Source organism: Podarcis gaigeae (genome assembly GCF_964106915.1).
Source record: "Podarcis gaigeae genome assembly, chromosome: 2".
Lineage (NCBI taxonomy): Eukaryota > Metazoa > Chordata > Lepidosauria > Squamata > Lacertidae > Podarcis > Podarcis gaigeae.
In genome coordinates, this window is record NC_139679.1 from 118376348 (window position 1) to 118392311 (window position 15964).

Consider the following 15964-nt stretch of genomic DNA (forward strand, 5'->3'; position numbering starts at 1 on the left):
CAGGTGATCTTTATTTTTATTTTTTTAAATGTCTCCAGGTCTTTGCAGTTGCTGAATATTTTCTCAAGTAGCATTCCCCATTTTGATAGCTTCCCATGCTTTTCATGACACACCCACACAAACCTAGTAAGTTGTGGTATTCATACTGTAACATTTTCATTCGTAGGCTTCCTTGTCATTTTTGAATTGGAGAAAATCTGCTGCTGCCCTAAACGGAACTTGATTCCGTGAAGAAAACTCCGAAAAGTCTTGTTGCTAATTTTAACTTAATTCGTTTTTAGCATGCTAGCAAAGAATTTCAGTTTGAAACAGACGCTTTCAGCATTCCCAACCTGGTGGCCTCTGTTTGCTTATGACTACAACTCCCATCCAGTAGTGGCGCATATGCCCAGGGTGGGCGCGCTCCCAAGGGGGGTGGGGTGCGGAGGGTGCCCTCCCAGGCGCGGGATGGCCGTTCGCACCCACCAACCCCACTTCCTTCTCTCCCCTTCCCGCTCACCTGCCTCCTTCCCATCCTCTCTCCTGCCTGCCTCCTCCAGCCGGAAGCGCGGGGCAGGCAATGGCGTTTTGCTCACCCACTACTCTCACGCCTACCGCCAGCCATCGGGTCGGGAGAAGGGGGAGTTGCTGTGCCGCTTTGGCAGCGGCAAATAAGCTCTCCCCCTTCTCCCGATGGCTTACGGTAGGTGTGGGAGTCCGAGTTGCGGGCGGGTGGCACACTGAACGTCACCCCCCTCAGGGATGACACCCATGGCACTGGGCCCCCCGCTCCCACCTTCCTCCACCAGTGCTCCCATCATTCCTGGCCAGTACATCTGCAAGTATGGTTGGCAGGGGCCCCTGCCTGAAGACCCTGCAGAGCAGCTGCCAGTCAGTGGAGGCAATATTGCCTTTGATGGACCATTGGGCTGGCCTGGCAGAAAGCACCATCTGTGGTGCGGCAGGCAAGTTATGGAGCTCCTTCCCTAGAGAGGAATGCCTGGTGCGATCTTGGCTATTATTATTCATCATCCATATTACTACACAGTGTGAAGTCTTCCTATATTCCTGATAAAGTCTGGTCCCTTGCAATGGCTGAAAAACCTGGAGGAAGAGAGGATTAGATAAAAATCCTGGAGGATAAGACTTTGGATGATTATATGCTCTGCCTCCGTGGTTTGAAGCAGTTATGCTCCTGAATAGGGGTTGCTGGAGACTCTAGAAGGGGAGGGGATGTTGTTCCCAGGTCCTGCTTAGGCGTTTCCCAGACACATAATGCTTAAAAAATTGAAATATACTCGGAGTCGAGAGTGGATTTCATGCTCTTTATTCAGCTCATAGTGGTGAGGAGGAATGAAAGTTCCCCCCAAATATCTGCTTTATATACATTATTTACACAATGGGCTGCACGTGATTGGCTAATTCCGGGATTCTCCTGTAGGCCAATCAGGTTGTGGATTCACTTCCACCTGGAACTGGATTGGGTAGCTCCTGCGGATCAATCAGACTGGATCCTGTTGTGACGTGGGGTTTGTGATTTCAGCTCTCTTGACATAATATGCTGGAGACAGTTCTCTAGTAACACTTTATTAAGGCAAACAAGACTCGGGGCCTGAGGAGGGGAGAGCTACATTTATAGGGACAGGGAACTAGCTAGAAGGATACATTTTGGAGGGAACAATATCAGGCAATCACAGTCCTGCCTTTTGGAGGAAACCAATAAGACAGAGGATCCAAATACAGCAGCTTAAATGAACCAATAGTAGCTGTACCCTCTGGGACCAAAGGGCAGTTACTTTACCCTAATGCAAATACAGACAATAATAATACAGATATAAAATCCTTTGACTCAATACACAACAGATCCTACTCAACTCAGTACATAACAAAAATGTTTTTGTTTTCACCGTCACCCGCAAGTAAGAGGAGAGAGATCAAGATGGAGAATTCCCACCCAGGGGAAGCTGCGCCAGAGGGAATGTCCCAGGAGAACGTTCCTTTGTTAGGTGAGATTGCAGACCAAAAGCGTGAGTCCAAAGGACACCAGGAAACAAAGGAATGCAGCAATCTCCCATAACTTCCCTATAGTGAAAAGTCCCTCTCCTCAACTTATGGGAGGAACGGCCAGCACAGTTTGGGTCCTGGGGAGGCTGAATGCCGAAGAACATCCCTACGAATGCGCCATGTGCGGGGAGAGCTTCCAGCAAGATTCAACCCTGGCTGAGCACCAGAGGATGCACATGGGAGAGGACCTGTGTGAATAGTCTGAGGGCGAGAAGGCCTTTCCCCAGCGAGAGCAGCCTCATGGAAGAGAAACCGAACGAGTGTCCCAAGTGCGGGAAGAGGTTCAGTTACAGAGCAACGCTGATGCTGCATCGTAGGATCCACACCCAGTGCCGGATTTACGTAGAAGCTAAACAAGCTATAGCTTAGGGCCCCACTCTCTTGGGGGCCCCAAAAACATTTAAAGATAAAAAACAGGATGTACATTTCCAAAATATAATATAAAAAACAAATAAAATAAAACCTACATACAACAACAGTGTTTTGTGCTGTGTAGGCTCCTATGATGTAAGTCATGGCCCCCGCCTGCTAGCCTGCTCCCTAAAATATCACTATATACAGTGGTACCTCTGGTTACAAACTTAATTTGTTCCGGAGGTCCGTTCTTAACCTGAAACCGTTTTTAACCTGAGGTACCACTTTAGCTAATGGAGCCTCCTGCTTGCCAATGCGCATGATTTCTGTACTCATCCTGAGGTAAAGTTCTCAACCCGAGGTGCTACTTCTGGGTTAGTGGAGTCTCTAACCCGAAGTGTTTGTAACCCGAGGTGCCACTGTCTAGGGTGCCTACAATCTGCATGGACTGGCTGCGTGGCAACATGTAGCTGCAGACTGCAGTGCAGCTCAGTTGAATGTCAGTCAAGCGGTTGTGCCTGTTAGCTAATATTAAAGAGCGTTTGTAGATGATTAGGCAGCATGGACTTGTCATGTGACAAAGACACATGAGAGCAGAAGCAGCAAAGCAGGCTGGGAAGTGCTGGGACTGCACAGTCATTTGGGCCTCCTAAAGTTATTCAGGCCTAACTGCTAACTGTTGGGTCACTCTGACAGGTGACTCATTCTCCTTATAAGTAGCAGCCATTTTCTCTCTGTGTTCTCAGTAAGATTTCAGTCAGAGTCAGTCTGCCTCAGTTGTGGGCAGAGTCAGTATGTAATCTCAGTCAAACTGTTTGGAACCAGGTTGTTTATGAAGAAGTTTACAGGCATGTTGTTGTTGTTTAGTCGTTTAGTCGTGTCCGACTCTTTGTGACCTCATGGACCAGAGCACGCCAGGCACTCCTGTCTTCCACTGCCTCCCGCAGTTTGGTCACACTCATGCTGGTAGCTTCACGAACACTGTCCCACCATCTCGTCCTCCGTCGTCCCCTTCTCCTTGTGCCCTCCATCTTTCCCAACATCAGGGTCTTTTCCAGGGAGTCTTCTCTTCTCATGAGGTGGCGAAAGTATTGGAGCCTCAGCTTCAGGATCTGACCTTCCAGGGAGCACTCAGGGCTGATTTCCTTCAGAATGGAGAGGTTGGATCTTCTTGCAGTCCATGGGACTCTGAACAGGGCCCCCCTGATTAATAGCAGTGGCAGGAGACAAATTTCTCAAAGTTTTAAAAGGGAATTACAGGCTGGGAGCAAAGGTTATACTGACCCTACATATTACAGAATACAATCAAGCTGCAAAAACACTAATTAAGAGTTGGTAAATAGTAAGATTTATTGCTTAACAGAAAAATAATACCATGTGCCTCCCATCAGACTCTAGCCATATTTTCCTAAAGTTAAAGGGCAAGAGCTAATGGGAAAAGCAGCTGGCAGGGAAATGGAGGTGTAAACTGAAGAGGCTTCTTTGAAGCTGTTTTTACTGAGTTCCTTTTTACTTTGAAAAGGCCTTTTCTTCTAAAAAGCTATCTATGTTATGTATGAGATTTTGTTGGCTTAATGTAATTATGCAAAGGATTTAGAAAGTAATGTTAGATTCTGTAATGGGTGTGAGGGGTTACTTGTGCGTAACCTTACTTCAGTTCAGTTATTTTGCTTGCCCAACCATGCTTAGGGTCAGAGCTCGCCCTCCGTGACCTGTTAGTCACTTGCAGAATCCGAGAGTGGGCGTCTCTTGAATCTCTTCCAGCATAGAAGCTGTTTGACCCCGAGTCTCCACCTATGTTCTCTGCGCGGAACGCGTCTGCACAAGTGAGGGGAAGGCAGGGGCGTGCCAGCGCTCTCTTCACTAGATTCGGGGGAAGGGTCTTGGAGCCCTGACACCAATTCCTCCATCTCCCTCTCTGCTCTATGGGTGTTACGTTGAAATCCTTCCCCCCTGCTCGTCCCCTCTCCGGCATCGCTCGGGAGCCCTGCCTCTGTTTCTTGCTCTGATGGCAATTCCCTGACAGATTCTTATGTTAGATTCTTATTTCATTGATGGTGTGCGAGAATGTGAACCCAAGATCTCTGTTTAGATAGAATTTAATACCACGAGCCATCTGTTTTAGCCATTTGTTTTGGAATGCAGGGGCAACAGGGGCAAAAGGTGATCTGGTAATTAAGGTGCCTTGTCGAGGCAAATGTAAGATATATGGCTACTTGTCTGCCATTTATGGATAGAAGGAAATATAGCTCTTTGTCTCCCATAAAAGGTAATAGGAAATGGGTGTATCTTTTATGATTGGTTCTAGCAAACAGCCAATAGGAATTTCAACCAGGCTGATTGGACAGAGGCAGCCAAAGGAGGAGCAAGGGGCCTGGGCTGAGGAAATATAAGTGCTGGCCATCAGGGCTGGAGTGGGCAGAGCTTTGGCAACCATATACCACTGTGCCTATCATTTATTTGTCTGACAAATAAATTATTATTTTAATTTCTCTATTGCTGCGTTGAATATTTCATTCCAGCTAAGCGTTAACCACAAGCAGGGTGCTACAGTCTTTCACTTAAAAACTCTGCATTATTAATTTACACTGCACGTCAGGACTAAGGGTATGAGTCTTATGCCTACTGATTAATTTCATGTAATACGTAATTTATTTATTTTGATCCCATTATAAAATTACTTTAGAAAAGTATTCATCTTTATTATTTAGTAGGCCTATATTATGATTTACTAGTGCAATTCCCTATTACCCCCACTTGCTACTATAATGCTGTATACAAATATTATAATTATATGAAGTATTTTACTTACAGTTTCTAAAATGTCAACCAGAAGTTACAAAAGTGGAGACGAAAAGAGGAAGGAGAAGCAGAAAGCTGAAGAAGACCTTAGCAAATGACCAAAATTAGATAGCTTCTTTACAAAGACAGATAAGGGGCCTGATGAACCCAAAGACTATACCACAGCGAGTCGTCCCATTCCTGATACAGAACCTAGTACATCTAGTTCTATAGAATCTGCTTCAATGATTGAAGCAAGAAATATTCAGATTGACCAACCAGAGAGTAGTACAAGCGCAGAAGATTCAACATAAAAATACAAACAGAATGATGTTGGGCTATGGGGTGATTTAAGCAAAGATGACATTGTATACTGGATAGAAAAAGGTCCGTCAGAGTGTCAGCACTCAGATGGTTTATTTGCAAAGTCAAAGAGGTCTTTTGCAAACCAAGACAGATATTTTTCAAAGAGCTTGTTCTATGCCAAACGACTAATGGCGAAAAATACTGCAGAGAATGGTTAGTATATTCACCAGAAACTGGTTTGGTGTGCAAGCTCTTTTCAAATTCTTCCACGCCATTATCATCAGATGGATTTTCTGACTGGCGCAACACCTATTTAGTTCCAAGTCATGAAAACTCTGAAGACCATAGAACAGCTTCAGTAGCATATCTTACAAGAAGAAAACATGTCTCAACAATTGACTGTCAACTAGCAGAACAGATACATAATGAACGGTTCTTGAATGAGTTGTTGCAGGCATAACTCTGGCAGAGCATGGTTTACCTTCAGAGGAGATGAGGAAAGATTTGGTTCTCCCCACAATGGGAATTACATTGGATTACTTGAACTCACTGGAAGGACAGATCCTGAAGCTGAGGCTCCAATACTTTGGCCACATCATGAGAAGACTCCCTGGAAAAGACCCTGATGTTGGGAAAGATGGAGGGCACAAGGAGAAGGGGACGACAGAGGACGAGATGGCTGGACAGTGTTGTCGAAGCTACAAACATGAGTCTGACCAAACTGCAGGAGGCTGTGGAAGACAGGAGTGCCTGGCGTGCTCTGGTCCATGGGGTCATGAAGAGTCAGACACGACTAAATGACTAAACAACAACTTGAACTTATTGCAAAATTTGATCCTTTTCTAGCAAACCATATAAAAGAATTTGGAAATGGAGGCTCAGGTGTCACGTCCTACCTTTCTAAAACAATATGTGATGAATTTATCCAAATGATGGCATTTAAAGTAAGAGGATCAATTTTAGAGGATTTAAAAACTGCAGATTACTTCAGTTTATCTGTCCTGTCCCATGTTGATCAGCTCACTGTTATTGTAAGGTATGTCTCACCAGATGATGGGCTCCCTATGGAACATTTTCTAACCTTCCTAGAGATGGTTAGCCTGTTAGGATTCTTGCTCCATGTCTGCAATCATGGGATTGTTGTCTATCACATGACGGTGTATGTTTTCATTCCACAGTGGGAAGTGACGGAGACAGGATGTTTTGTACTACTGTGTTCCGTGATGTGGGACTATTGTCCTTTGTTCTTTGTCGGCAAACTAAGGCCCAGGAGCCGGATGCGGCCCCCCGGCTCATAAATCCGACCCATATCGCAAAGCCAGAACCCGCCATGAAGCCAAGACTCCTGGTGATGGCGACAGAATGAAGAGGCCGAGCGGCGGCAGCTCTTCCACTCAAACACCTGGTTTACCTCAGCGGCGTTTGATTGGCAGGTACGTTCCCGCGCTGTGCTGAGGTAAACCAGATGCAGAGTTGATTGATCACCGGGAGTCTTGGCCTCTTCCCAGGGAATCATAGCTCTCGGAAGGGAACAGGGGTGCCTCAGCACTCATAACGGAAAAATACCAGGGGGAATTTTAGCCAATGCAAATTCTCCCTGCAATGCAAAGACCCGCATGGACCTACGAGAATCCTTGAGCTGCCAGTAGGCCTGATCTTTATTGAACAATACCGTTGCAACAGCATCCCCTTGATGCTGCCCGAGAGAGCTCCCCCTGAATAAGGGTGTGTTGGGGGTTAAACCCCTTCTGCTTTGGGCAGTCCCTTTGTCAGGGTGCCTCCTCAAAACATCAGACATTTGTCACAAGGTAAGATGGCACAACAGGTGACTGCATTGCTTTAAAATTCCAGTTTGTATCTGAACTGGATTTGAATTGAATTGACTTTGCCTACGTCTTCTTGTTTCCAAATATATGCAATTGGCTTTTAATTGCACCCATATATGCAATTTTAAAGCTGTTTTTATATACACAATCATTTTGTGTCAATGATCCTTCTAGGCTCCAGACCTAATTTTGGTGAACGCTGAAGACACACCTTTTTGCGTTGGCTTTTGACGCCTGTATATTTTAATGACCCGTCTTATTTTTGTAACTTGTTTTGAATTGTTTTTGATATTGCATCTTAATGGTTGCAACCCTCCCTGGGGCCATGCTGTGAAGGGCAGGTAATAAATTGTTAATAATTAATTATAATAATTTATTATTATTATTATTATTAATAATAATAATAATAATTTCAAAAGCCCCATCAGAAGCTATTTCCTTACACATCCTCATGACTGTCAAAGAAAGGGAGAGAGAAAAGGGGGTGGCAGCAGGAGGGGGGGAAATGGCCCCTCGCTTTTGGCTTCGCCCAACATCAGGTCCTTTTGGGTGGGCCTTGACATGAAAAAGGTTGCCACCAGCCCCTGAAGCACACCACCAAGACAGAAAACACGAGACAGGAAGTTTGGAGCTTATTTATTTGGAAGGAAAGGTTTACTGGACGCCCCTCTTGGGCTCAGTTTGCCTACAAGTCACCTCCTTGGTGGTTTTTCACATTTGCACTACGGGTCAAATGTTAACACGCTGAATATCCACACAAACACCCTTTGCCCAGTAACCACCTTCTAAGCAAGATTCCGTTCCTTACTCCGTCGCTCTTCAAAGCATCTCCTTGCACAAACCCTCTTTCAGCCTTCCTCAAAAGTCAGAGCACAACGCTAAGAAGCCGCACTACGGGTAAGGAAATCCCGAGGTTCAAACCACATGCTTAGATGTTGCTGAACTACAACTCCCAACACCCCAATGCTTGCTGGGGCTGATGGCAGTTGTAGTTCAGAAGGATGTAAATGCGTGCCCGCCTGTGGTACTCTTAAGCTGCCCCTGCCTCAGACAATCTATCTCGTCTTTCCGCTATGGGTTTCGTGCTGACCTACCTTACAGAGTTGTTGTTAAGATAGCCTGGTTCACGTGTGATGCTAAGCAATGGCTTAGCTCCGTGTTTCCCCAACTTGGGTCTCCAGCTGTTTTGGGACTGCGACTCCCATCATCCCTTCCTAGCAGGACCGGGGGTTGGAAATGATGGGAATTGTAGTCCCAAAACAGCTGACTCAAGTTGGGGAAACACTAGATTAGCTTGAATGTGTGGACTTTGGGAGAGGAGATTGCAGCCACTTTCCTTGTCCTGTTTGCTTGGCTGCTGTTCTAGACTGAACTTAGGTTTTCAAGCAGAGGTTGGATGGCCGTCTGCCATGGATACTTCAGTTGAGATTCCTGCATTGCAGGGCTGGACTAGAGGACCCTTAGGGTCCCTTCCAGCTATATGATTCGATGATTGTAAACCGTAGCTTAGCTTAGCACTCCATCCCAACCTGGGCTTGTGGGTCTAGCTTTTCCTAACTACAAGCCGTAAACCACAGGCCAAATCATGGTTAGTCTGAACCATGGCTAGTTCAACCATGACCCCTGGTTTGGGGGACATGCCAAGCCAAGCTTAGCTTAGCACAGCTGCAAATTACTGGGCGAGGAGTGAAGCGTCCCTGGGAGCTTGTGTGGCTTGGCTTCGTGCGATGTGCAAACTAGGGTCCTGTACGAGAAGCGCTTTCAACATTTCGAAGTCTTAAATCGATGGGTCAGCAGCCACACACACCCCATCCATTTAAACTGGTAAGATAGCACTTCAAGCAATCCTGGCTTCAAGCAATTCGGGGAGCTGTGGTTCTTTTAAGGATACTGATGAGTTGTTAGTAGACCCTTGGTCCCCCTCAGAGAGTTACAATTCCCTGTGGTTTAACTATTTCTGGGCTAGCAGAGTCTGTAACCTGAAGCATCTGTAACCTGAAGCGTATGTAACCCGAGGTACCACTGTAGTAACTTGAAGTCTGCTGTAAATAATAAACACAGCTATAAGTAACAAGTTACTGATTCCTGCTTCATCCATCCTGCCTGTAGCCGATTGCTTTCGAGAACTCTGTGTATGCTCTGCTAAGGTCTGGCTAAGGTCCTGCAACAGGTCAAAGTTGCAAAACACCAAAATGTTACTACAGTGGTACCATCCAGGGGTCCATTACCTTTTTCTTTTTTTCAAAGGCGGGAGCTCACCCCTTTGTGGGGATTTGAACCTTTTTACCTAGCACTGATTCATCTTTACACAAACTCTCCCCTCTCTCTGTCTTGACCTTCCCCTTCCGGCCCTAACTTTTTCTCGCCACGTGGATTTTCAGGTGCGTGATGAGCGTCGAGCGGAGGCGGAAGCGCTTCCCGCACTCGGAGCACTCGTACGGCTTCTCCCCCGTGTGGATCCTCAGGTGCCCGGCGAGGAGGGTGCTGACGCCGAAAGTTTTCCCGCACTCCAGGCACTGGTAGGGCTTTTCCCCCGTGTGGACCGCCTGGTGCCGTATGAGCTGCTGGCTGACGGCGAAGCCCTTCCCGCACTCCAGGCACTTGTAGGGTTTTTCCCCGGTGTGGACCCGGCGGTGCGTGATGACCTGTGAGCTGTTGCAGAAGCGCTTCCCGCAGTCCGGGCACTGGTAGGGCTTCTCTCCGGTGTGGGCCCTCTCGTGCCGGATGAGGTCTGAGCTGATGCTGAAGCCCTTGCCGCAGAACGAGCACTTGAAGGGCTTGAGGCCCGTGTGGATCTTCTGGTGGTTCTTGAGGTGCGAGCGCTGGCGGAAGCTCTGCCCGCACTCGGCGCACTGGTAGGGCTTCTCGCCCGAGTGGGTCCTCTCGTGCTCGATGAGCTGTGTGGTCACCGGGAAGCTCTTCCCGCAGGCCTGGCACCGGTAGGGCTTCTCGCCCGTGTGGGTCCTCTGGTGAACCACCAGGGTGGACTTGGAGCGGAAGCTGCGCCCGCAGTGTGGGCACTTGTAGGGCTTCTCGCCCGTGTGAACCCTCTCGTGGGCCAGCAGGCCCGTCCGGCGGCTGAAGCTCTTCCCGCAAACACCGCAAGTCGTCTCCCGCTTGCCTCGGGGAGTTTTCAGCTGGTTCGCAGGTTCGCCGAGGTGAGCAGAGGCTTCTCCGCAAGCGACGCTCTCCTCTGGGACCTTTTCCAACTTCCTCTTGGGTCCAGGCTGCATCGAAGGAACTTCTTCTTCTTTTTCTTCCTCTGTTGTCAGTAGGAAACACCTTCCTTCCCCCTTGTCTGGCAGCTCCACCAGCTCTGCAATTTTCACCTGTGAATCCTCCATTTCTCTCATCTGTCTGTCATCTGGGAGTGAAATAATAATAATAATAATAATAATAATAATAATAATAATAATAATATATTTATACCCCACTCATCTGGCTGGGTTTCCCCAGCCACTCTGGGCGGCTCCCAACAGAATATTAAAAACCCTATAAAACATCAAACATTAAAAACTTCCCTAAACAGGGTGGCCTTCAGAGAACTAAGAGAGGTCCATTTGGCAAATGGTTTCCTGCTAGTAGCCTCATACGCAGGGTTGCTCAGGGATTCTTACAAACAAACACATAAAATCTGGTCCATTTTTAAACCACAGGTTAAAAACAGTGCAGTTATGAAACGTTTGTGGTTAAATCAAAATGGCACCCGGTGGTCTGCAAACATAGATGGAAACCTCCTCCTTGATCTCAGGAACAACTGCAGGAAATTTGGTTGAAAATGTCACACAATGCTAAATGATACTAAATTATAAAAATAATATTAATATATAATAAAACCGCAAGTACTTGGAAATCGTGATTAGTAATTTTTGTGCCATTTTACACACATTTTGTGTAGCGAGCAAAACTGAATTACATTAATTCCACCAAAATATCTTTTGAAACCCCAAGTCATGTTACAACTTTTTAGCACCCCTGATTTTTGGGGGGTTTGAAAGCTGGAAAATTCAATGTTGCCCTATCAGCACACCTACCCATGCAGCTGCCAGCCCTGTTGCCCTCCTGCTTCACCTCTGCACCCGGCTGCTTCTCTCCTGTCTCTGAAGGGACCTGACCATCTTCAAGGGGATTCCCGGGCATCTCCTGCTGGTAAACCCCCTGGAAAAAAAGAGAAGCGAGGATTTCCATCACAGGGCCAATGAGGACCTGGTGTTCAGAAGCAATGCTGCCTCCTCTAGAAATACATCTTTTAAAAACTGATTTTATGGCCCCTCCAGACTGGTGTCTTTGCATTTAAAGCACAGGACTCCCCCACCCCCATACCCAGAATTCACCACCCCCTCACTCTTGACAAACCGCCCCCAGCACTCTTGACAAACTACAGCTCCCAGGTTACAGACGTTTCAGGTTACATACGCTTCAGGTTACAGACTCCGCTAACTCAGAAATAGTACCTCGGGTTAAGAACTTTGCTTCAGAATGAGAACAGAAATCGTTTGGTGGCAGCGGGAGGCGCCATTAGCTAAAGTGGTGCTTCAGGTTAAGAACAGTTTCAGGTTAAGAACGGACCTCCGGAACAAATTAACCCGAGGTACCACAGTACTTGAAACAGGAGTCGGATTGGATGAGCTTGAAAGGAATAATAAAATGACAACAACAACAACAATTTATTTATACCCCGCCCATCTAGTTAAGTTTCCCCAGCTACTCTGGGTGGCTCCCAATCGAATGTTAAAAACAATACAGCATTAAATATTAAAAACTTCGTTAAAAACTTCGCCTTCAGATGTCTTTTAAAAATTGGATAGCTGCTTATTTCCTTGACATCTGATGGGAGAGTGTTCCACAGGGTGGGCGCCGCAGAGGAGTGGAGTTTGGATTTGATATCCCACTCTATCACTACCCGAAGGAGTCTCAAAGCGGCTAACAATTTCCTTTCCCTTCCTCCCCCACAACAAGCACTCTGTGAGGTGAGTGGGGCTGAGAGACTTCAAAAAAGTGTGACTGGCCCAAGGTCACCCAGCAGCTGCATGTGGAGGAGCGGAGACGCGAACCCAGTTCCCCAGATTACAAATCTACCACTCTTAACCACTACACCACACCGGCTCTCACAGAGAAGGCCCTCTGCCTGGTTCCCTGTAACTTCTCTTCTCACAGTGAGGGAACTGCCAGAAGGCCCTCGGTGCTGGATCTCAGTGTCTGGGCTGAACGATGGGGGTGGAGACGCTCCTTCAGGTATAATGGACTGAGGCTGTTTAGGGCTTTAAAGGTCAGCACCAACACTTTGAGTTGTGCTCAGAAACGTACTGGGAGCCAAAGCAGATCTCTCAGAACAGGTGTTATGTGATCCCAGTGGCCACATTTGTGGTGTATTTATACTGGACTGCCCACACATCATTCCCAATTTACTAGCTATTCTGCTGCCCCAATGTCACTGTGCTATTGCTGACCAGAAGGGACGCTCCTGCACTACAACACAACAAAAGTGGCACACCCACACCCCAACATTTGCAGTTTTAAAAAGTTACAGGCCACGTGTGGATTGGAAAGGATACAACATGTTCACCTGCAAAACATTTCTAGGTGCAAAGAGTAATCTCGCTTTCAGGCTGAGGGAGCCAGCGTTTGTCCACAGACAGCTTTCTGGGTCATGTGGCCAGCATGACTAAACCGCTTCTGGCGCAACGGAACACCGTGACAGAAACCAGAGCGCACGGAAATGCCGTTTACCTTCCCGCTGGAGTGGTACCTATTTATCTACTTGCATTGGCGTGCTTTCGAACTGCTAGGTTGGCAGGAGCTGGGAGAGAGCAACAGGGGCTCACCCCGTCGCGGGGATTTGAATTGCTAGGTTGGCAGGAGCTGGGGCAGAGCCAGTGCTTTTTTCTGGGGGGGATGCAGAAAATACCCCTAAACATTTTATGAATGTAAGTTTAGCCTCACTGAGGGGCAGTATTTCAACATGAGCAGGAAAATGAGAGTACCCCTAAACATTTCTTAGAAAAAAGCATTGGACAGAGCAATGGGAGCTCACCCCATCGCAGGGATTCGAACCACCGACCTTCTGATCGGCAAGCCCAAGAGGCTCAGTAGTTTAGACCACAGTGCCACTCGAAAGGCGGATTGTGTTTCGCTGCCTTAATACCTTCCAGAGCACAAATAATCATGAATGCATAAGAAAAATAACTTCCTGCAGACACAGCCTGCCAATGAGTTACTTCTCCATGCAATTCTATGGGAAGTGATGGATCAGTGGAGTAAAATACATCTGGGAGCAGCCAACTCTCCTTTACTCTCTTTCTCCATTTTCTAAAGTCTCGTCCAGGACAGATCTGACCTCACCTGCTCCCTGCAACTCCCAGCTTCCCGTTGTCCTTGCAGGAAGCCCTCGGCCAGGGCCACTGCCCGGGCGCAGCTCTCGGGCCCTCCTCTCTTCACCCAGGTCTGGATCTCCGGCGGCAGGATGGCCAGGAATTGCTCCAGGATCAGCAGCTCCAGGATCTGCTCCTTGGAGTGCCTCTCGGGCTTCAGCCACCGATGGCACAGGTACCAGAGCTGGCTGCACACTTCTCGTGGTCCCTCGACCTCCTGGTAGCGGAACTGGCGGAAGTTCAGCCGCTGTGCCTCCATGGCGACGGCACCCTTTTCCGAGGGATCCCCCCGTGAGTCTGTGTAGCCCACCTCAGAGTCCAAGCAGCTGGAGGCTGGTTTGGCTTCCCCACCGTGGCCTGGGAGGACTTGTGTGGCCTGTTCTCTACTCGGATCGGCCAGCCCATCCAAGGAAGGCAGGCAAGTCTTTGTGACATCCCAAGGGGCTGGAAGCAGGAGTGGTGGGTTGCCCCATTTGGGTCTTCTGACCGCCTGCTCCCCACTGCAGCTCAGGAGGTCCTCTTTTCCCCCACGAAGGTCAGTGTGGTGGAGTTTGTGAGGCCCTTCCAACCTTGCTGCCGAATCCTGACCCTCTGTGTCCACGGGGGGCAGAGCCACATCCTCCGGTGCAGACTGGAAACGGAGGCCCAGGGTTGCCGACGCTTCCTGTTCCGTAGCCATTTTTGTGTTCGCCCCACCCAAAACCCACCAAGGAAAGATTCAGGCCTCTCTCAGTCCGCTATCGAAGTCCAAGCCTCCAGTCCTGCTGCAATTCCTCAGCAGAGTATGTCAACGAAACTGTTTCATCCTGGGGAACGCCGGGCAGGCTCCCCATTCAGACGAAGCAGAGGGCATCTTCGGGAGCTGGTGGTTTTCCAGATGGCTGACAGCAGGGTACTTTTCTTTAATAATAATAATAATAATAATAATATTGTATTTATACCCTGCCCTTACTGGTTCAGAAAACCGGGCTCAGGGCGGCTAACAACCAATTTAAAACACAATTGATGCTACAAAAAAAAAGCAAAAAAGAAGAAGCATAAAATACAGTATAAAACGTGAATTACAATAAAATCAAAAATTGATGTAGGGGGGAAATCCATCCAATAAACATTAGATGATCACCAGGGCTAGCTGGCTAAATTAGTCCTATTTGGGCCAGCGAGGAGACCAGGGGAGAAATAGCTGTGGGATCCCAGAGCGGGTAATCTTCTTAAAAAGGGGAGAGGGAGGAAAGGAAGGAGAATAAAAGATCAGGCTAAGTTCAAGTTGAAAGCCAGGCGGAATAGTTCTGTCTTACAGGCCCTGTGGAAGGAAGTTAAATCTTGCAGGGCCCTGGTCTCATGGGACAGAGCATTCCAGCAGGTCGGAGCCATCACTGAGAAGGCCCTGGCCCTGGTGGAGGATAATCTGACTTCCTTAGGGCCCAGGACCTCTAAACTATGATTATTCATGGACCTTTAGGTCCTCTGTGGGGCAGACCAGGAGAGGAGGAAGACAAGAACGTGGAAGGGGAGAGACAGGTAAGGCTGTATCAGCAGAAGTATCGTGTCCAGATCAAGGGAAGTACCGTATTTTTCGCTCTATAGGACACACTTTCCCCCCTCCAAAAATGAAGGGGAAATGTGTGTGCGTCCTATGGAGCGAATGCAGGCTTCAGGAAGCTATCCGCAAGCCTGCGGAGCCCGGATAGCTGCCTGCAGCCCGAAGCCCGGGGAGCGCAGCGCCAGCCCCACAAACTCCTGCTCTTGAACGCACCTTGAACACACCTTGTTTTTGAGGGGGAGAACAAGAAAAAAATTATTTTTTCCCTCTTCTCCCCCTCCTAAGGTCCGGTGCGTCCTATGGTCCGGTGTGTCCTATAGAGCGAAAAATATGGTGACAGTACCTTAGTCAGACCACACTCGGAATACTGTGTCCAATTCTGAGCACCACAGTTTAAGAATGATATTGAGAAGCTGGAATGTGTGCAGAGGAGGGCAACCAAGATGATTAAGGGTCTGGAAACTAAGCCTTATGAGGAGCGCTTGAAGGAGCTGGGTAGGTTTAGCCTAGAAAAGAGGAGACTGAGAAAAGATATGAGAGCCATCTTCAAATAACTTAAGAGCTTTCACATGGAAGAGGGAGCATGCTTGTCTTCTGCTCTGGAAGGCAGGACTCGAACCCATGGCTTCAAGCTCCAAGAAAGGAGATTTTGACTAAACATTAGGAAGAGCTTTCTGACAGCAAGAGCTGTTTGGACAATGGAACGGTCTCCCTCGGGACACTGTGGACTCTCCTTCCTT

The 15964-nt window shown here is 47.9% G+C and overlaps 1 protein-coding gene across 1 annotated transcript; it reads right to left on the bottom strand.

Annotated features, from left to right (window-relative positions):
• Window positions 1–7930: 7930 nt before the first annotated feature.
• LOC310837494 (uncharacterized protein) lies at window positions 7931–14581 on the bottom strand. Its single transcript, XM_083724159.1, has 3 exons — window positions 13653–14581; window positions 11345–11468; window positions 7931–10674 (listed from the first exon to the last, which is right to left on the bottom strand). The coding sequence occupies exons 1-3, from the start codon at window positions 14358–14360 to the stop codon at window positions 9662–9664; spliced, it is 1845 nt and encodes a 614-aa protein (XP_083580285.1). The 5' UTR covers window positions 14361–14581; the 3' UTR covers window positions 7931–9661.
• Between the last annotated feature and the right edge of the window lie 1383 nt (window positions 14582–15964).

What these genes read in the sequence shown, in the direction of transcription:
- LOC310837494 (XM_083724159.1), bottom strand. Translation starts at nt 14,360, where the DNA reads ATGGCTACGGAACAGGAAGCGTCGGCAACCCTGGGCCTCCGTTTCCAG. An exon ending in CTGGGAGTTGCAGGGAGCAG is followed by an intron (nt 11,469 to 13,652) that starts GTGAGGTCAGAT and finishes CTTTTTTTCCAG; the next exon opens with GGGGTTTACCAGCAGGAGAT. An exon ending in CAGGGCTGGCAGCTGCATGG is followed by an intron (nt 10,675 to 11,344) that starts GTAGGTGTGCTG and finishes TTTCACTCCCAG; the next exon opens with ATGACAGACAGATGAGAGAA.